Genomic DNA, 14,929 nt, shown 5'->3' with positions numbered 1-14,929 from the left:
CTGCTTTTGTCGCCAACCATCGAATTGGAGCGTAGGGAGGGGAAGTGGAGTGGACGAAGAGTGAACTGCCAGATGTCTAGGGTTTTCCTGATTCGGGTATTTAGTGGGTCCGTGATGGGTCGGGCTGACGTATTGGTGGGATCGGTGGTGGGCTAGGCAGTCAAGCGGGCATACCCGGGCTCCTCCATATTCGTCTCATATTTAGGCTGAATATGAGGATGCCGGTCAGCCCGGTCGTTTGGGGTCCATTTTTAATTGATTTTTCGTGACCGGATAGTGATCGACCGGCGTGGACGGATGTACGAGAATGATATAAGAGGTGTGAGTGTAGATGCTCTTAGCGTGTATGTTGAGGTACTCTCACGTACCGTTTCGATCTCTAGGAACTTGTTCCTCCTTCCCTCCCGAGCGAGCGCAGAACCCACCAGTGTGTTCCTCTCTGCTGCCAACCCTAGCAGCTGCCCACCCTGCCGCCATCCCGCCCCCGCCGCTCGCCCCTCGCATCTCTGCCGAAGCCGTGGACCGCCACTATCCTTGCCCCCTAGCTCAAGGTGAGCCGCCCCTCCTCCTACCTCTCTCCGTTCTTTATTTTCAGATCTGTGATGCATGCTGTTGGCTGAAATTTTGTTGAGAAATTGGCTTAGATATGTTTGCAGATCATTTTTTGAACAGGCTTCAGGCTGCCTTCTTGGGCTGCCAGCCCATGCAGCCGGAGCTGGAGCTGCCGAACGCTTCTTGCTCCCTCGTGAAGCCGGCTAGCGCTGGCACAGCGAGCTTCCGAGAATCCGAACGGGGCCTTACTTCCGAGAATACCTGCTTTTACCTTTTTGCTAGTGGAGTTGATTGATCGAAACAACAGAGATATCTCTCTGTTCGCCTGGATCGCCTCCAACCTATCTGGTACTAGTAGTGCAGCAGCGCAAAACCAGCACCAACGCCGGCGGCCGGCGCCACATACGGCCAAGGCGCAGCCCACACGCCCCCTTCTTGCCCCACTATCCCGCCTAGCCCGTGTTCCTCTCCGTCCCCGGCTGCACCCCTCTGTCCTCCCGCGATCGACGCCCGTAAGCACCCCTGTGTCCGCCCGGACAGCCGCAGCGCCACAAGGTGAGTCTTTTCCACAGATTGGTTACCTCTTCTCCTGGTTTTCCGTCAATCCGCTTTGGAAGCCTGAGCCTGATTGTATGAGGTAGGACACGAGATCTGGATAGATCCTGACATGGGCAATGATTCCATTTTTGAGTTTTTCTGTAACACACTGTGTCATGGCAGTAGCAAAGGCGTCCTTGATTAGAGAACCTAGAGCAAGCAGTCTAGGCCGCACCTAGGCTAGCGCCTATCAGTATTACTCCATGCCAGTAACCCTGAACAATCTAGACCTAGAAAAGCGAGTTTGTAACACTGTCTTGCTTCCATTTACTATTCAGATTATAAATATTCTGTTCATGGTATTATTACGCCCTATCAGTGTTGCCATGTTTGATGTAATCTTTGGTGAGCAACTGAAGCCGATTTTGCTGTGCAGAACATTCTTTCAGTCAATTATACATTGTTCAGTAGTTCTTGAGGTGCACCATGGAAATTATCATCCTCATATCACTTGTTGTGCTTCTTGTGCTGGGAGCACTCATTGTTATCCCTAGATCCAAAAACAAAGGTAAAAGGGGGCCTGACTTGTAATCTTAAGCGAAGGCGGTTCCTCTTTATTCACTCTGAGCAAATGCTGCAATGCAGGTGAAGGAAAGGATGCACGTTCAGGGGGAAATCGAACGGTGAATTTCATCCTATTTGAATACTGTAGCTTTCTGTAATGCATCCACATCTACTTCAACAAGCAACTTTTTTCCTGGAATTGCTATCTTGATTTGGATTGTTCGTTATGTTTGCTAATCGGCAGACAATACTGGTTTTTGTTAACCCGAAATGCACTTGCTTTAACATGCAGTTTTGTCTTGAACATATGCATTTATGCTTTAGAGTGTCGCTTATGGCTGTTAATCTAAGGCCAAGATTGTTCTAGGTTCATAAAAAATGCATGGCATTTTCTGTATTTGCTTACTGCTATCTCAAATTCAGACATCTACGAGCTATACAAAGAAAGAGGTGTCAACTCACAACACAAGGAAGGATTGTTGGATCATAATCAAGGACAAGGTTGGAACAAAACAATCTAGGAGTACTAGTTTACTGAGTGCCATCATCTCGCTTTACTATGTAGTTTCAATTGGGAAATTGAATTTCTCATCATTCGTTGTATTTTTCATTGATCCAGGTTTATGATGTAACTCCATACGTGGAGGAACATCCAGGTGGTGATGCCATTCTAAACAATGCTGGCAGCGATTCGACAGAGGGATTTTTCGGGTTTGTAACATCTCATGAATATTGATTACTTCCTGTCAAGATTTTTCTTAATTCATGATTTGCGATTATGTTACTGACGTATCACTCAACTGTTCGGTGTTAATTTACTGCACCTTTGGAGGTTAAACTTATTGAAGATCATTAGTAATTTAGTGATCTTTTCGTCTGGATAGTAATTCAGTAATTGACAGCTGACATGGTTAGACTTATGGATCTTTTCCCCGTTTGAAATTTTGAATGTATGTCACATTTTAAATTGCTTAATTGACCCAGCTTAATAAATTTGTATAAATGGAATTCCCAGTTGCAACAATATGCAAAGGCAATTTTGCTCTCATTGTTCCTTTCCATGATTTGCTATTGCTCGCATATTCCAAGTTATGGTGCAATGGTTTTGTTATTTAGAATAGTGCCCGTTTTTTTTTTTTTTTTAACACTGAAACTGTGTGTGCTTGTCCTCTGAAAACACTTTTAGTCCATATCCATGATATCTGAGAACATTTGGATGTTGTTATCCGAAACAAGACAAAAGATATTTGCATAAGTAATAAGTAAATTAATAGATCTAGATGATGGAAGGTCCACAGGAGAAAATAAATGTAAACAACAACACTGATGTGGATGTTTCTTATCCTGATGGGGACGTTTCTTATTTGCTAGCTTTGTCAAGGAGAGCTACTCCTGATTTTCCTACTTGTATTTCTATTCCAGTATACTTTTCAGGAGCGCGTGAAGCTCTCACGTCATTGTATTAAGAACTGTATTTCACATAACTATACTAACCCGACGCGCTTTCAGCCCGCAGCATGGCACACGAGTCTTCGACATCATCGAGGATTTCTGCATCGGCAAATTGGAAGACTGATGAGGAGGAGGAGAGGCCGTAAAAGCTCCCAAGTGTGAACCCATGCGCTCGTCTGCAATTTCCTGAAGATGATGACAACGAACAAAACCGTTTCCTAATCGTGATGAGGACTGCTCCAGGGCCCCCAGCTGTGTGGTTCTGATTTCATGTTTGACCTCCTGCTTATTCATACTAGTAGCAGTGTGTGACTGGACCCTGGACTATTTCCGTGTCCTGAATGTTTTCCGAGATTTATCTCTTCATTCCAGAAGATACATTTCTCAGATTTATTTATGGAACTTTCTCAGAGCAGACAAGGAACCGGGCCAACCTTTTCGTATTGACTCCTTGCATGACAATGAGAGGCTTACTATACATTCAAAGAAAGCTTTGCACAGTCAAGTTTTCCTCTGGCCTTGCTTCAGCTATAAAAAGAATTTCACACTGTTGGGCCTAGGGGGGCACGTATGGATTTTCATGTGGCTCATACTGCCTATGTCTCCATGAAATAATCTTGATGGATACTGTAGTAATTAGTAAGAGGTAATCTTGATGCAAGATCGGAGTAAAATACAGTTGCTGATTCCCAAGAGACGGTGAATTGTAGGACATGCAGAACAGCAATGACAGATTTTTATTTTCCTTGACATAATAAACAATATAATACAATGCAACGCCTTGGTGGCAAAAAGGAAACCGGGAAAAAAGAATTGGGGTGAAGGAGGAGGCACTAATCTTATGTCCTAAATTTAGACCTGAACTGAGGAAGAACCGGCGTGTTCTTCCCTCCTCTGTCCCTGGACAAATGCCAGAACTCAAGAGGGTGGCCAGTCACCTCCAGCTGCTTCTCTAATCTCTACTACTGCTCATCTTCTCTGTTTTTTTTTTTTTTTTGGGTTGCATTCTCTCTTTTTTCAAACGTCTGATGCTAAGAAGGCAGAAATGTCGAAGTTGGTAACGTCCTCGTCGAAGCTGTTGACGTCCAAGGCAGAATCGTCGAAGCTCCAGTAGGCGAAGCCGGCCTCCTCCGTGTCGGCCGGCGGCATGCTCGTGGCTTCCACGAGCGCAGACACCATTGTCTGGAGCTCAGACTGCGCCTGGAACGGGTTGAAACACATGTGGTTCGAGCCCGAGGTCGCCGGCGAGGGTTCGAGGGACGTGGGCATCGACACGAAGCAGTTCTCCGGCGTCGACGGCGCGGAGAACGGGTGGTGCTCCGGCGGCGTCATGCCGCTCACGGCCGGCGAGGAGAAACTGAAGGGCGTGGTGGTGCTCCAGCCCTGCGTTCCCGCCGCGATGAGCCCCTCGGTCTTCACCGTCAGGCTCGAGCTCAGGTTCTGCAGAAGGCTCTGCGCGTCCTGGTTCTGCCCGTCCGGCTGCACCATGGCCGCCGCCGTCTTGTGAAGGCAGGTGTGCTCGCCGTGGTAGATCACGTCGAAGAGCGCCGGGTCCTCGTCGGCGCGCTGCACCTGCTTCGTCGCCGCGCATCCCTGGGTCTTCTGGTACGTGCAACGGTAGTACGCCCTGCAATGTTGTGCATGATCCAGGTCGTCAGGCACGGCAAAAAAAGAACGCCATGGTGGCATGCGCAGTTCTGAACTCTGAACTTTTTTCCCTTTTTCCAGAAGTAGTTTATGATTCTGAAGCCAGAACAAAATTACTACTACTACTAGCGGAAAGTAATAACATCATCCGATAGGAGCGGCTCAGCTCATTTCGGAAAATATCCGATCGGATGCTGTGCGCTCCGTACCCTGTTCCTATCTGAACAGTGAACCAAACCGAAAGGAGAGATCTCCATGATCTCACTGAGAGAAGAGCAAATGATTGCGTTGCCACTTCCGAAAACATGTGCGGATTACTATTTGAAAAAATGAAGGATGAACTTTGGAACGGATGAAATGCGCCGAGACCAACCTTGGGTGATGGGCTCCGAGGATGTCCTTCTGGCCGTACTTCCTCCAGCTGTGGCCGTCGTCGGCCGGGGCGTCCGCTCCTCCTCCCGCCGAGCTCACCCTGATCTGATGCCGCCCTTTCTCCGACGTCTTCCTGCGAATCCAAGAACAAACCAATCACTCAACAATCCAGCAAAAAAAGATAAAAAAAAAAGAAACAGTTTCTCTGCAAGGGGTTTCCGCTCACCTCTTCTTGTTGGGCTTGAACGGCGTGTTGGAGACGCCGCTGACGGGGCTGGGCGTCGCGGACAGCGGCGGCGAGTCGAGGCCGGCGCCGGCGGCCGAGCGCTTGGGGCAGTTGAAGTGGCCGGACCTGATGATGCCGATGGACTTCTCGGTGACGGCGAAGATCTGCTGGGCGAGGTGCTTGCAGAGGCCCGGCGAGCCTCCCAGGTGCACGTCCAGCTGCTTCACCAGCTCCTTGATGTGGCTCAGCTCCGTCACCACCAGGCCGCTCCCTCCTCCATTGCCTTCCACTGCCTCCATCTCTCTTTGCTCGGAACTTCTTCCTCGCCGGTGTAAGGTGGATTCCTCCCTGATTTCCAGAGCAAATGTAAGATCGGAAGGATGCGTGAGTGTGTGTGTGTGTGTAGACCGGAGGAGAGGCAAAATGGGGATGTGATCAGGGAGAAGGGAGGAGGAGGGGGTATTTAATGGGGGGACGAACCGCGTCCGGGGGCTCAAAAACAAGAGGACAGTGACCGCGGCGAGCTTAGCAGGGAGTGATCTGATTGGCCGATACCACGCCCAACCGGGTCGGAGTTAATGGATTCCTAGATAGACGGTTCCTAGCGAAGCCCGGGCCCTGCAGGAGCTTGGACACTGATTTATTTGTTTGGACCAACTGCACCTGCACCACAACAAGAAAAATGTTAAATACAGCTTCATTTTCATCTGGTAGTTTTGGCCACCTTGAACTTCGACGCATCGAAAAAGGGTTTCTTCACTTTGTATTACTACAAAACAACCAACTTCAAAACATCCAACGATAGATGCTGGGGTAGAAACAGCACAGGCTCGCCTAAAAAACAACAACAGAGAAAGCGTAACAAAAACAAATGCCGACAACGGCGGATCAACGAAAACGGAGAAGCCTCACGACCGCTGCGCCCCCTGCTGAACGCCCACCAAGCTCCTAGACTCCGAGACGCCGGTACCAAGCAACACCTTCAAGAAGGGACGCGATGATGACGACGCTGCTAAGGGTTTCCCCCGGTACGCGACGGGGGAAAAGGAAGGGTAGCCCCGACGCCCTCGAGGGAGGTCCGGCGGCACCCGCAGGCGCCGACGCGACGGTGTCAACCAGGCCGACAAGGATTTCTCCTGATCCCAACCCCACCTCAGGCGCAACGGAACCCGCCACCAAACCGACCACCACCCCACGCCAACACGAACTTGAAGCTTCACACGCCGTTTCACCATAGCAACGCGAAGAGGGGCCTGCACGACACAGAAGAGGAGCCGGGACTAGGGGCAACACCACCGTCGACACGCGGAGGTCCCAACCTCCACGCCAACGACGATAACCAACCGGACGCAATAGCAGGAGCAAACCAGGCCCGTGGCCACAGGCCCGGCCGGGACTGCATATGTCCGTAAAGCTCCCACCTTCGCGCTGTAGAAAGCACGTCGTCTGCGACGCGGCCCCCAGTCAATGTCGCTCCTCCTCACCTCCGCACAGAAAGAATCATGGCCGTGGCAACACGACTAGTCTGCCCCCGCCGCCAAGTGGAAGCACCACCACACGCTGACCGTCGGCCACCTCCACCAAGGCGCCAGAACGTCATCGGCCTAGGTGCACCACCGCCGCGCGCCCGCAACGGAGGGGACCAACCGCAGTCGCTGAGAGCCCGAAGCCGGACTCCAGCCACCACCCACGCCGCCCGCGGCCCGCCCCGCCTACGCACGAAGCCGGCCTTCTGCCATCAAGAGGCCACCGGAACCCGCCTACGCACGCCCCACCATGGTCGTCGCCGCGCCCACCGGCGGATCTGCAGCAAAGGCCACCAAGGCAGCCATCGCGATCCACAGGCAGCCACCCGACGCCTCACCGCCGGCCGCACAGGGGGGCCAGGGCCGCGCTTGCAGGGCCAGACCCGGGCCGGATCCACGCACACGCCGCCGCAAGGGAGCCCCCCACAAGGCGCCACAGCGGGCCGCCGCGCAGCCGCCGTGCCGCGAGCCGACGCCCCACCACCTCGGCACAACACCTGCCACCACACTGTCGTCCGGAGCCGCCGTCGCCTCGTCGTCGGGCCCCGCGTCCGCCTGACGCTTCTGCCCTAGTCTGGTTGCCCCGCACCAACCACCACCAAGGAGAAAGGGGAGAAAGTGCCCCGCCGCCAGCTACCGCGAGGGCTTTGCCCCGGCGGCTCCGGCCGGCGGCGACGGCGGGGGAGGGCAGAGAAGGGCGCGGGAGGGCGGTTCTGGCGCTGCCGCCCGGGTCGCCCACGGGGGAGCGACGCGGGGGCAAGGGGAGTTTTTCCACCATTTCAGTTCGGAGTTGAGCGCATTACTCTGTTTCCCGACGCACACAATCTAGCAAAGCATGCTCATACTTTGGGGGTTGACCGTTGTGTTTGGTCAGGGCAACCCGGTGACCTTCTCTTCGTCTGTGTAAACATTGTGACGCATGAATAAAGGCTATGCAAGATTGTCTAAAAAATGAAGCAAAAATGTTAAGTACGGAAGGAAATTCCCCTTTAGCTTTTTTCACATCTTTAGGCCTCGTTTGGTTAAGGGGGATTGGGGAGGTTTTGAGATGGAGGGATTTCAGGGGATTGGGTGAATCCTTTTGTTCCACCTAATCCTCTCAAATCTCCGTGGCTTTGCTTCCACTAGTCCCCCGAGGAGGGTTTTGAAACACATGGATAGAAAGGGATTGAAGGGGAACGGAGGGGATTGGGCTAAGCAAACCCCTTCTATCAAATGGGCGCCCGAGGATCTGTGGGGTTTCTGGCCCTTCCGGGAATTTTTCTCTCAAAACGTCCCCAATCCCCCTTAACCAAACGAGGCCTTAGGGATTTTCATAGATATTTGGGAGAAGTTTAATTCATGCATGACATCTTTCCGGGGGAGGTAGGAGACCACCCAATTTTCTTATGGATAATAGAAGAGTAATCTCCCAAATCTCTATGCACCGGCCGAAGGATTTCTAACAAGAGGTGGTCCAGTGCAACATTTTCTCTCTGTCTTCCATCCCATGGACTTTCTTTCTCTTAAAATTTCTGTGAAATTCACATATAGAATCCCAAGGGTTATATTTATGCTTTCATGTGCTTTACTGTTGTTCTGAAATATCCATAAACAGTAGCGGACAAGGCAACCAGTGCAACAACAGTATGCTACAGTAACATACGGTTAACAAAGAACAAATTCACCACGCCCCAGGCCAAGGCCATGGCTGCCTGGGGCCTAGAACCGCCTTTGTCCACAAAATCTCGACATCGACACCGCATCATTATCAATAACTAATACTCCATCCGTTTTTAAATATAAGTCTTTTTAGATATTTCATTAATGGACTACATACGGATGCATATAGACATATTTTAGAGTATATATTCATTCATTTTGCTTCGTATGTAGACACCTAGTGAAATATCTTAAAAGACTTATATTTAAGTACGGAGGGAGTAGATCTTTAGTTGTGTGGAGAAACCGAAACCATCATCAAAAGGAAACAAAAATGGGACAGGCAATTCAACTGAGATCTACTCCCTCCGTTTTTAAATATAAGTTTAAAAAAAATCTATTAGAAACTGCATACAAATGTGTATAGATATATTTTAAAAACTAGACATATTTAAAAAACGGAGAGAGTATTGACCATACACGCGTACGCGTTGGATTCTTCTTCTTAATAGCAACGGCAGAAGTTCATGCCCGGCTTTTCGAAACAAGACGGCGCGCCTTGTGAAAAGCTCCGACTTCATGTTGTAAACCACGGCGGTCACATGACTGTACATGCATGGATGGACGCAAATGCATACATGTCTTTCCTTTGCCACTCCTAAATTAAGGCCATGTATATGTAAAGTTGTAAACCAAATCGTGATAGGTACCCGTACACGCTCAAGGCATGTGACGTGGTAGCGTTGTCTTGTTCATACCGGGAATGATGGGCCGAGTGGTGCATGCACGCATGCATGAAGGTTCGAACCATCGCTTTCCCGCGTGTTCGGCGGTGCTTCTTGGCCGATACACACCGCACCTTTTTGGGTTGTGATCATATGGCGAGACCGCGAGCCTGCTTTTTTCACTCAGTTCCACACTGAAAGCAATGCCATGATGCAGCTGATATCTCAAGATCAGGGAAAATATGCATGCAGCTGATATACCTTCTTCTATATGTTTCTGTCTCTTTTACACCTGCTGTTTTCTTTTCTCTGGCAGTGCTACGTTCATGCTAGTATGTATATGTGTTCGGATGTTGGGAATTTGACGATCCCGGCAGAGGGTAGGTAAACCCTGCCTCCCCTTTGAAAGGAATATCGAGAGGGTCTTAATTTAGTTGTTTCGTACGACTCCTTGACAGCACCCCACTACACTTTACACTGAGTCACTGATCAATGGAATGTTGGCACAAAATCTTGTATTACTGCACCTGGTCTTATAGAGTGATTTCATATGATTCCATACTAAAGTGTTTTCATATGCCTTCTTGGCAACCCCTTCAGTACACAGATTGATAAAAACTACTCCATCCATTTTTAAATATAAGTCTTTTTAAAGGTTTCACTACAGAACCACATACGGATGTACATAAACATATTTTAGAATATAGATTCACTCATTTTGCTTCATATATAGCCTTTTAGTAACATCTTTAAAAATATTTATATTTAAAAATGAAAGAAGTATCTCTGTATTAAAATATAAAAATATAAGACATTTTTATGGGCTAAACTAAACTATAAAAACGGCTTGTATTTTGAAATGGAGAGAGTAGTGGTAACTTATCTGTTACATGTGTGTTGTGCCGGTGTTAATCGGGAGATGGTGCTCCTAAGCTTGAGTGTAAGAGTATCTATAACTGGGCTTGTCAAATTTGATCTTTTAAACGTTCGCAGGTACGTCCACATCCGACACTAATCGGTCACGCCTTAATATTTTTTCTTCACATCTAACTCTCTCATATTTCATGCCTCATATCCATACAAAGCATGTAGAATATATCCTACGTACTAACTAGTGTACTAAGCTTCTTCCTCGTGAGAGATGGCCTGCGTCGGAGCCTGATCCGCCTGCGCCGCCCGTGCTTCCTCCATCCGACGTCTGGTCACTGCAGTCGACTCGGAGCAGATGGAGTTCAGGATAGCCAGCTGCTCCGGCCATAGATCGATGACCGTCGGCGCCTCCTCCTCCGGCTCCTGCGGTTGCGCCTCCTCGTCCAGTGCTTGTGGCTCCTCCTCGGACTCCTCCCCCATCTCCTCCCCTCCTCGAAATCCACCTCCGGTTTCATAGGTGGCTCCACTTCTCTTTGGATTCAGACCTGCTGAAGGAGGAAGAGACGGTGCTGAAGGAGGAGAGAAAACTACTCAGGGCACAGAGGATTGAGCTAAAGACAGAAGTTGATCACTTAAAAAAATGATTGTGAGCGCTATCTAAAGAAGATTCACTAGCTCTGGATAATCCTTGATGAAGAGTAGTTTAATTATTTCAGTATCTTATATAAAGTTTTAGACTCTAAAATTTATGAGTATGTTTAGTTGATTAGTACTAAGTTTATGACTTTGTTTACTTGACCAATAACTTTTGTGAAGTTTAAACTCTTAGTTTCTGAAGTAGTATTTATTTATTAACCAAAAAAATTTAGGCGTTGGCCACGTGAACGCCAGCAACAAGTAATATACAGTTGGCGTCAACTATTGTCATATTGGTGGCGTCGAATGTCCATGCGAGCAAGACCATTTTTGCCATGTCACATTTAGGCTTTTCTGCACTAGTTCTAGAGTAGTAATGGGATGTATAGGTTGGTGACCGAATGTTATTTAGGCTCTTGGATCAGATCACAGACATGACAAGGAGCTTCAGAAGGGTCCGAAGGTAAAGATATGGTAAGTCATATTGGGGCCACCGAAAAGGTTCTTGGTTTTACCCATTTTTTTACCAGGAGTGCCAGAAGGGTTCCGGGGGTCCACCCACCCGGGGGGGGCATGTGGGCTAAGAGGGAGGCGCACCAGCCCAGGAGGGGCCATCGCCAGCGGGGGAGAGGCGAGACGAAAAATTCGCAACTTGCCTCTGTATCCACCTTGGACCCCTCGAGGGCAATGCAGAGGGTCAGCTCCTCGTGGACATCAAGGTCGGAGTCAGAGTGGTTGCCGGAGCTCGACATGGTCGCCACAGTCTTTGGAATTGATCGAAATCAGAGAAATCAGAGAAGAAGAGATAGAACAAGAGCGGAGTGGGCCGAGGTAGGTTTTCAGATTAAAAATATTTATGGGAATGAAGTGGGGTCGGGTTGGGCCGGATTAACATGACGGATGCATCTATATCGTCCCTATATTTGCGTTAGATATGAGGGGTGTGGGGCTATCAAAACATTTAAGGCGTCCATCTATATTTGCTTTTTTATGATCAGTTGATGGGCGGGTCGATGTTTGAGACGAACTCGGTACGCCGGCTAGATGCTCTAACAACCGCATCATCATCTCCAATCGTGTCGAACACAACTGGCGAGTACCCATCAGCCCACTCCCATACCCCGCCAACGCTGCAACAATCTGAGGCGAGGAGGAGAAGGAGCAGAGAGACGTGGAATATTAAGCTCAGTTGCCGATGCTGCTGACCAATTCAATGTTGCCCCTTTGCATGCCTGAACCAGGAACCGCATTACAATCATCCAATGGACGATATCTTTATAGATACGGAAAACATAAAGTACTATCGGAGTCACAGATTAATATTGTAGTACTGTATAACCCCAGAGTTGTCGTTAGCCATGGGGTTCACTATACTATGTATTGCTTATCTTCGTCTAAAAAATGATTTGTTTCTTCATCTTGGTCTACATACATATAAATATTCTTATGTTGCTGTTGATACTGCAATCTTCAACCGTATTATGCCATGTGATCATGTGCGCTCAAGCATTTCTTCCGCCGTTATTCAAGCCCGACCCCTCGAGGTCTTTTCAGGTCTAGCTTGAATTCATTAATCTGCGCTATCCGAATTTCGTCACTGGAAGGCTGGAAGTAGTGGTCTCCGCGCGCGTGTAGGCTGATTAAAGGAGCAACTCCAACGAAGCGGTCAATTTTACGTATCCGTTTTCGTTTGTACTAGGTTGTACGGATAAAAATGATGGTCCAACGCGTTGATTCATTTCCGAAACGCGTTCGCTTCAGGTCCGCACCTATCCATTTCTGACCCAAATTTGGGACTGAAATGCGTTGATTCGGATGCGTGCGTCCTTTCGGTGTCAGTCCCAACCACCGCGGTCAACATAATTTATGACGATCGTCCTCCTCGGGTCCACGCGTCAGCGTCCGCAGTCGGTCTTTTTTAATCCGGACGCGCGGTGGGGTTCGTCCATCTGCTTTCAGAACCCCTTGTTCCCATCTCGCCACCTCGTCGGCGACCAAACCCTAGCCATGGCCGGCTCCTTTCAAAACAAGGGCAAGGCCCCCGTCAACCACCATGGCCTCGCGAACGCATCAGCGTCCCGGTGCACCAAGCGCAGTGGAATTGGGAGCACCGTGTTCCATTGCAGTACCCCGACGCCACCCTCCCGCACCACTAGCACCTGGATCCGAAGAGAATTCCGGTGCCGGTCGTGCCCTAGTCGACGCGCATGCACGCGGAGGAGGTGACTCGCCGCTGACGTCAGCTGATGCCAGAGCAGCGGCTCAACTCGACGTACGCGGCCGACTCTCCCAACTGGGAGGTCTGATTCATGCTCGAGCACGAGGAACAACGCCGGCGTGGCGTGTGTGACGTGCAGCCGGGAGGTCCTCCGCCACCCCGCTCGTCGTTAGCGACGAAGACCAAGAGGTGGAGACCGCCTACCAGGCGGCGCTGGCAGCCGTTTTCCACGAGAGCGAGGACGAGGAGCGGTGCAAGGCCCACGAGGACGAGGCGGCGTACGAGGCGCAGCTCGCGGAGGCCGTCGCGCTGTCCGTCGCCGGCGACTGCGTTGTGCCCCCTCCGCCGAAGAGCGAGCCGCAGCCGGAGGTCTACCAGTGGACCAGCGTCCTCCGCGAGTGGGTCAGCGCGTCGTCCATCTGGTTGGGCGCAACACTGAACCAGGAGGAAGCCTACCTTCTGCACTAGAAGTCGCAACACCTGTGGGCGGAGCGCGAAGAAAGTCGTCGACGGATGGAGATGGAGAAGGAGGTGGAGGAGGAACGACGAGAGACGGAGGAGGAGGAGGAGCGCGCTCATGCTGTGCTGCCATCGCCACCAGCACAGTCCACGCCGGCGGGACAGACGGCAGAGGCGTAGGCAGCGGCGCTCTGGAACACGACGTTCCCCTGGGCCGGCCCTGCGCCTACGTTGGTCGACCTCACCGGCCCCGACGTCGACGCCGCCGCCGCCTAGGGTGCCTGCCTCCTAGTTAGTTTTTTATATTTAATTAATGTAATGTGGACGCCTGGACTTTCGCCGGCCTTCGTGGCCGGCTTTTAATCTTTAATGGATATGTATTTTCGTAAATGCTATTTTTTCTTCACGCGTCGATAAAAATGAGTCGGGTCAGTTTTGAACACATGCGTCGACGCAAACAACGAAGCGAACGCCTGTGTCCGCCGGATCGATCCAAACGGACGAAAAACGGACAAAATGACCGTCTGCTTGGGTCGACCCGTTGAAGTTGCTCTAGTCTAAGCATAATTGAAATTAGCATTATTGTCACTAACGAGATCAGTTCTTCGACGCGTGTACGTACAGGTCATACGGATCATGATCTTGTAAATTCAGAGCGAGTACGTACCACGTACAGATGTTCAACTGGCCGGAGAAAGTTTCGGTTTCGTGACATGACATCTTCTGTCAGCTTAATATAATCTGTGCTCACATATAACTATAGATAGATAGAAAGAAAAGGTTATCGTCTTTGGTCGTAAAGCGCCCGTCTCTAGTGGGACTAAACAAGAATTTGGGGTTTGATGATGAGGGGAGAAGTCAGAGTTAGCATCGGCGAAGCAACCTGGAAGCTGACCGGATGGAGGAATCTTCAAGCCTCAGGCGCGTTAGCGTCACGGTGAGCGAAGCACTCGGAGGACCTGTGACGTCGGAGACCCGGCCGTGCCGATCGGTCGCATCCTTCATTTGTGGCTACGCATGGCTAGCTAGATCCTCACAGACACGTGTGTATCTGCAGTGTGCCTGCAGAGTGTGTGTGTGTGTGTGTTAAACTGTTAACCTTGGGTTAGATTTGAACACATTTGATGTAGAGTTCATCTTAGCTTGGATTTTCTTTGCCATGGCTAGCTAGCTAGATCCTGAACTGAAGTATAATTTTGTTACTAAGGGGGTTGAAGCATATGCTACTGTACTAGTATGATTTTGTTACTCTAGTCGCTTGGGAGGTGAACATAAATTCCATTGGAAGGAAGCTAGTAGGTGATGGCGTGCAATATGATCATGGGAGGTAGAATATGAAGGTGGGGCTACGTAGGAGGAGGAACGGGATAAAGCTCAACTGAAAGCACATGTGCAACACATAAACAAAAGTAATTTGAACCCATGGCTTCTCAGCACGACAAGGACAGAGTGTCGCTCGTCAGATGGGTGGGTGGAGCAAAGTAGCAAACGGCCAAAAACAATA

At 49.9% G+C, this 14,929-nt stretch overlaps 2 protein-coding genes across 3 annotated transcripts; one reads left to right on the top strand and one right to left on the bottom strand.

Annotated features, from left to right (window-relative positions):
• The first annotated feature begins 344 nt into the window (after positions 1–344).
• LOC123453005 (cytochrome B5-like protein) lies at positions 345–3,548 on the top strand. 2 transcript variants are annotated; one of them, XM_045129762.1, is made up of 7 exons: positions 348–551; positions 657–1,107; positions 1,526–1,657; positions 1,735–1,772; positions 2,077–2,154; positions 2,273–2,364; positions 3,163–3,548. In XM_045129762.1, exons 3-7 carry the CDS (start codon positions 1,576–1,578, stop codon positions 3,227–3,229), a joined length of 357 nt encoding a protein of 118 aa, XP_044985697.1. In that variant the 5' UTR covers positions 348–551; positions 657–1,107; positions 1,526–1,575; the 3' UTR covers positions 3,230–3,548. The 2 variants fall into 2 exon arrangements, with proteins under 2 accessions (XP_044985696.1, XP_044985697.1); XM_045129761.1 differs by lacking the exon at positions 657–1,107 and having other exon boundaries at positions 345–551.
• A 271-nt stretch (positions 3,549–3,819) lies between these two features.
• LOC123453004 (transcription factor WRKY19-like) lies at positions 3,820–5,808 on the bottom strand. Its single transcript, XM_045129760.1, has 3 exons — positions 5,351–5,808; positions 5,126–5,257; positions 3,820–4,732 (listed from the first exon to the last, which is right to left on the bottom strand). Exons 1-3 carry the CDS (start codon positions 5,647–5,649, stop codon positions 4,123–4,125), a joined length of 1,041 nt encoding a protein of 346 aa, XP_044985695.1. The 5' UTR covers positions 5,650–5,808; the 3' UTR covers positions 3,820–4,122.
• Between the last annotated feature and the right edge of the window lie 9,121 nt (positions 5,809–14,929).

This window comes from Hordeum vulgare, chromosome 5H (assembly GCF_904849725.1).
Source record: "Hordeum vulgare subsp. vulgare chromosome 5H, MorexV3_pseudomolecules_assembly, whole genome shotgun sequence".
Taxonomy (NCBI): Eukaryota; Viridiplantae; Streptophyta; class Magnoliopsida; order Poales; family Poaceae; genus Hordeum; species Hordeum vulgare.
The sequence above is the reverse complement of the archived record's forward strand: the minus strand, read 5'-3'. Positions and strand labels throughout refer to the sequence as shown.

Excerpts from the sequence above, each read along its gene's own strand:
- LOC123453005 (XM_045129761.1), top strand. The coding sequence starts at position 1,576 with ATGGAAATTATCATCCTCATATCACTTGTTGTGCTTCTTGTGCTGGGA. Across the intron at positions 1,658-1,734 it reads CCCTAGATCCAAAAACAAAG|GTGAAGGAAAGGATGCACGT; the intron begins GTAAAAGGGGGC and ends GCTGCAATGCAG. Across the intron at positions 2,155-2,272 it reads GGATCATAATCAAGGACAAG|GTTTATGATGTAACTCCATA; the intron begins GTTGGAACAAAA and ends TCATTGATCCAG.
- LOC123453004 (XM_045129760.1), bottom strand. The coding sequence starts at position 5,649 with ATGGAGGCAGTGGAAGGCAATGGAGGAGGGAGCGGCCTGGTGGTGACG. Across the intron at positions 5,258-5,350 it reads TTCAAGCCCAACAAGAAGAG|GAAGACGTCGGAGAAAGGGC; the intron begins GTGAGCGGAAAC and ends TTGGATTCGCAG. Across the intron at positions 4,733-5,125 it reads CTCGGAGCCCATCACCCAAG|GGCGTACTACCGTTGCACGT; the intron begins GTTGGTCTCGGC and ends ACAACATTGCAG.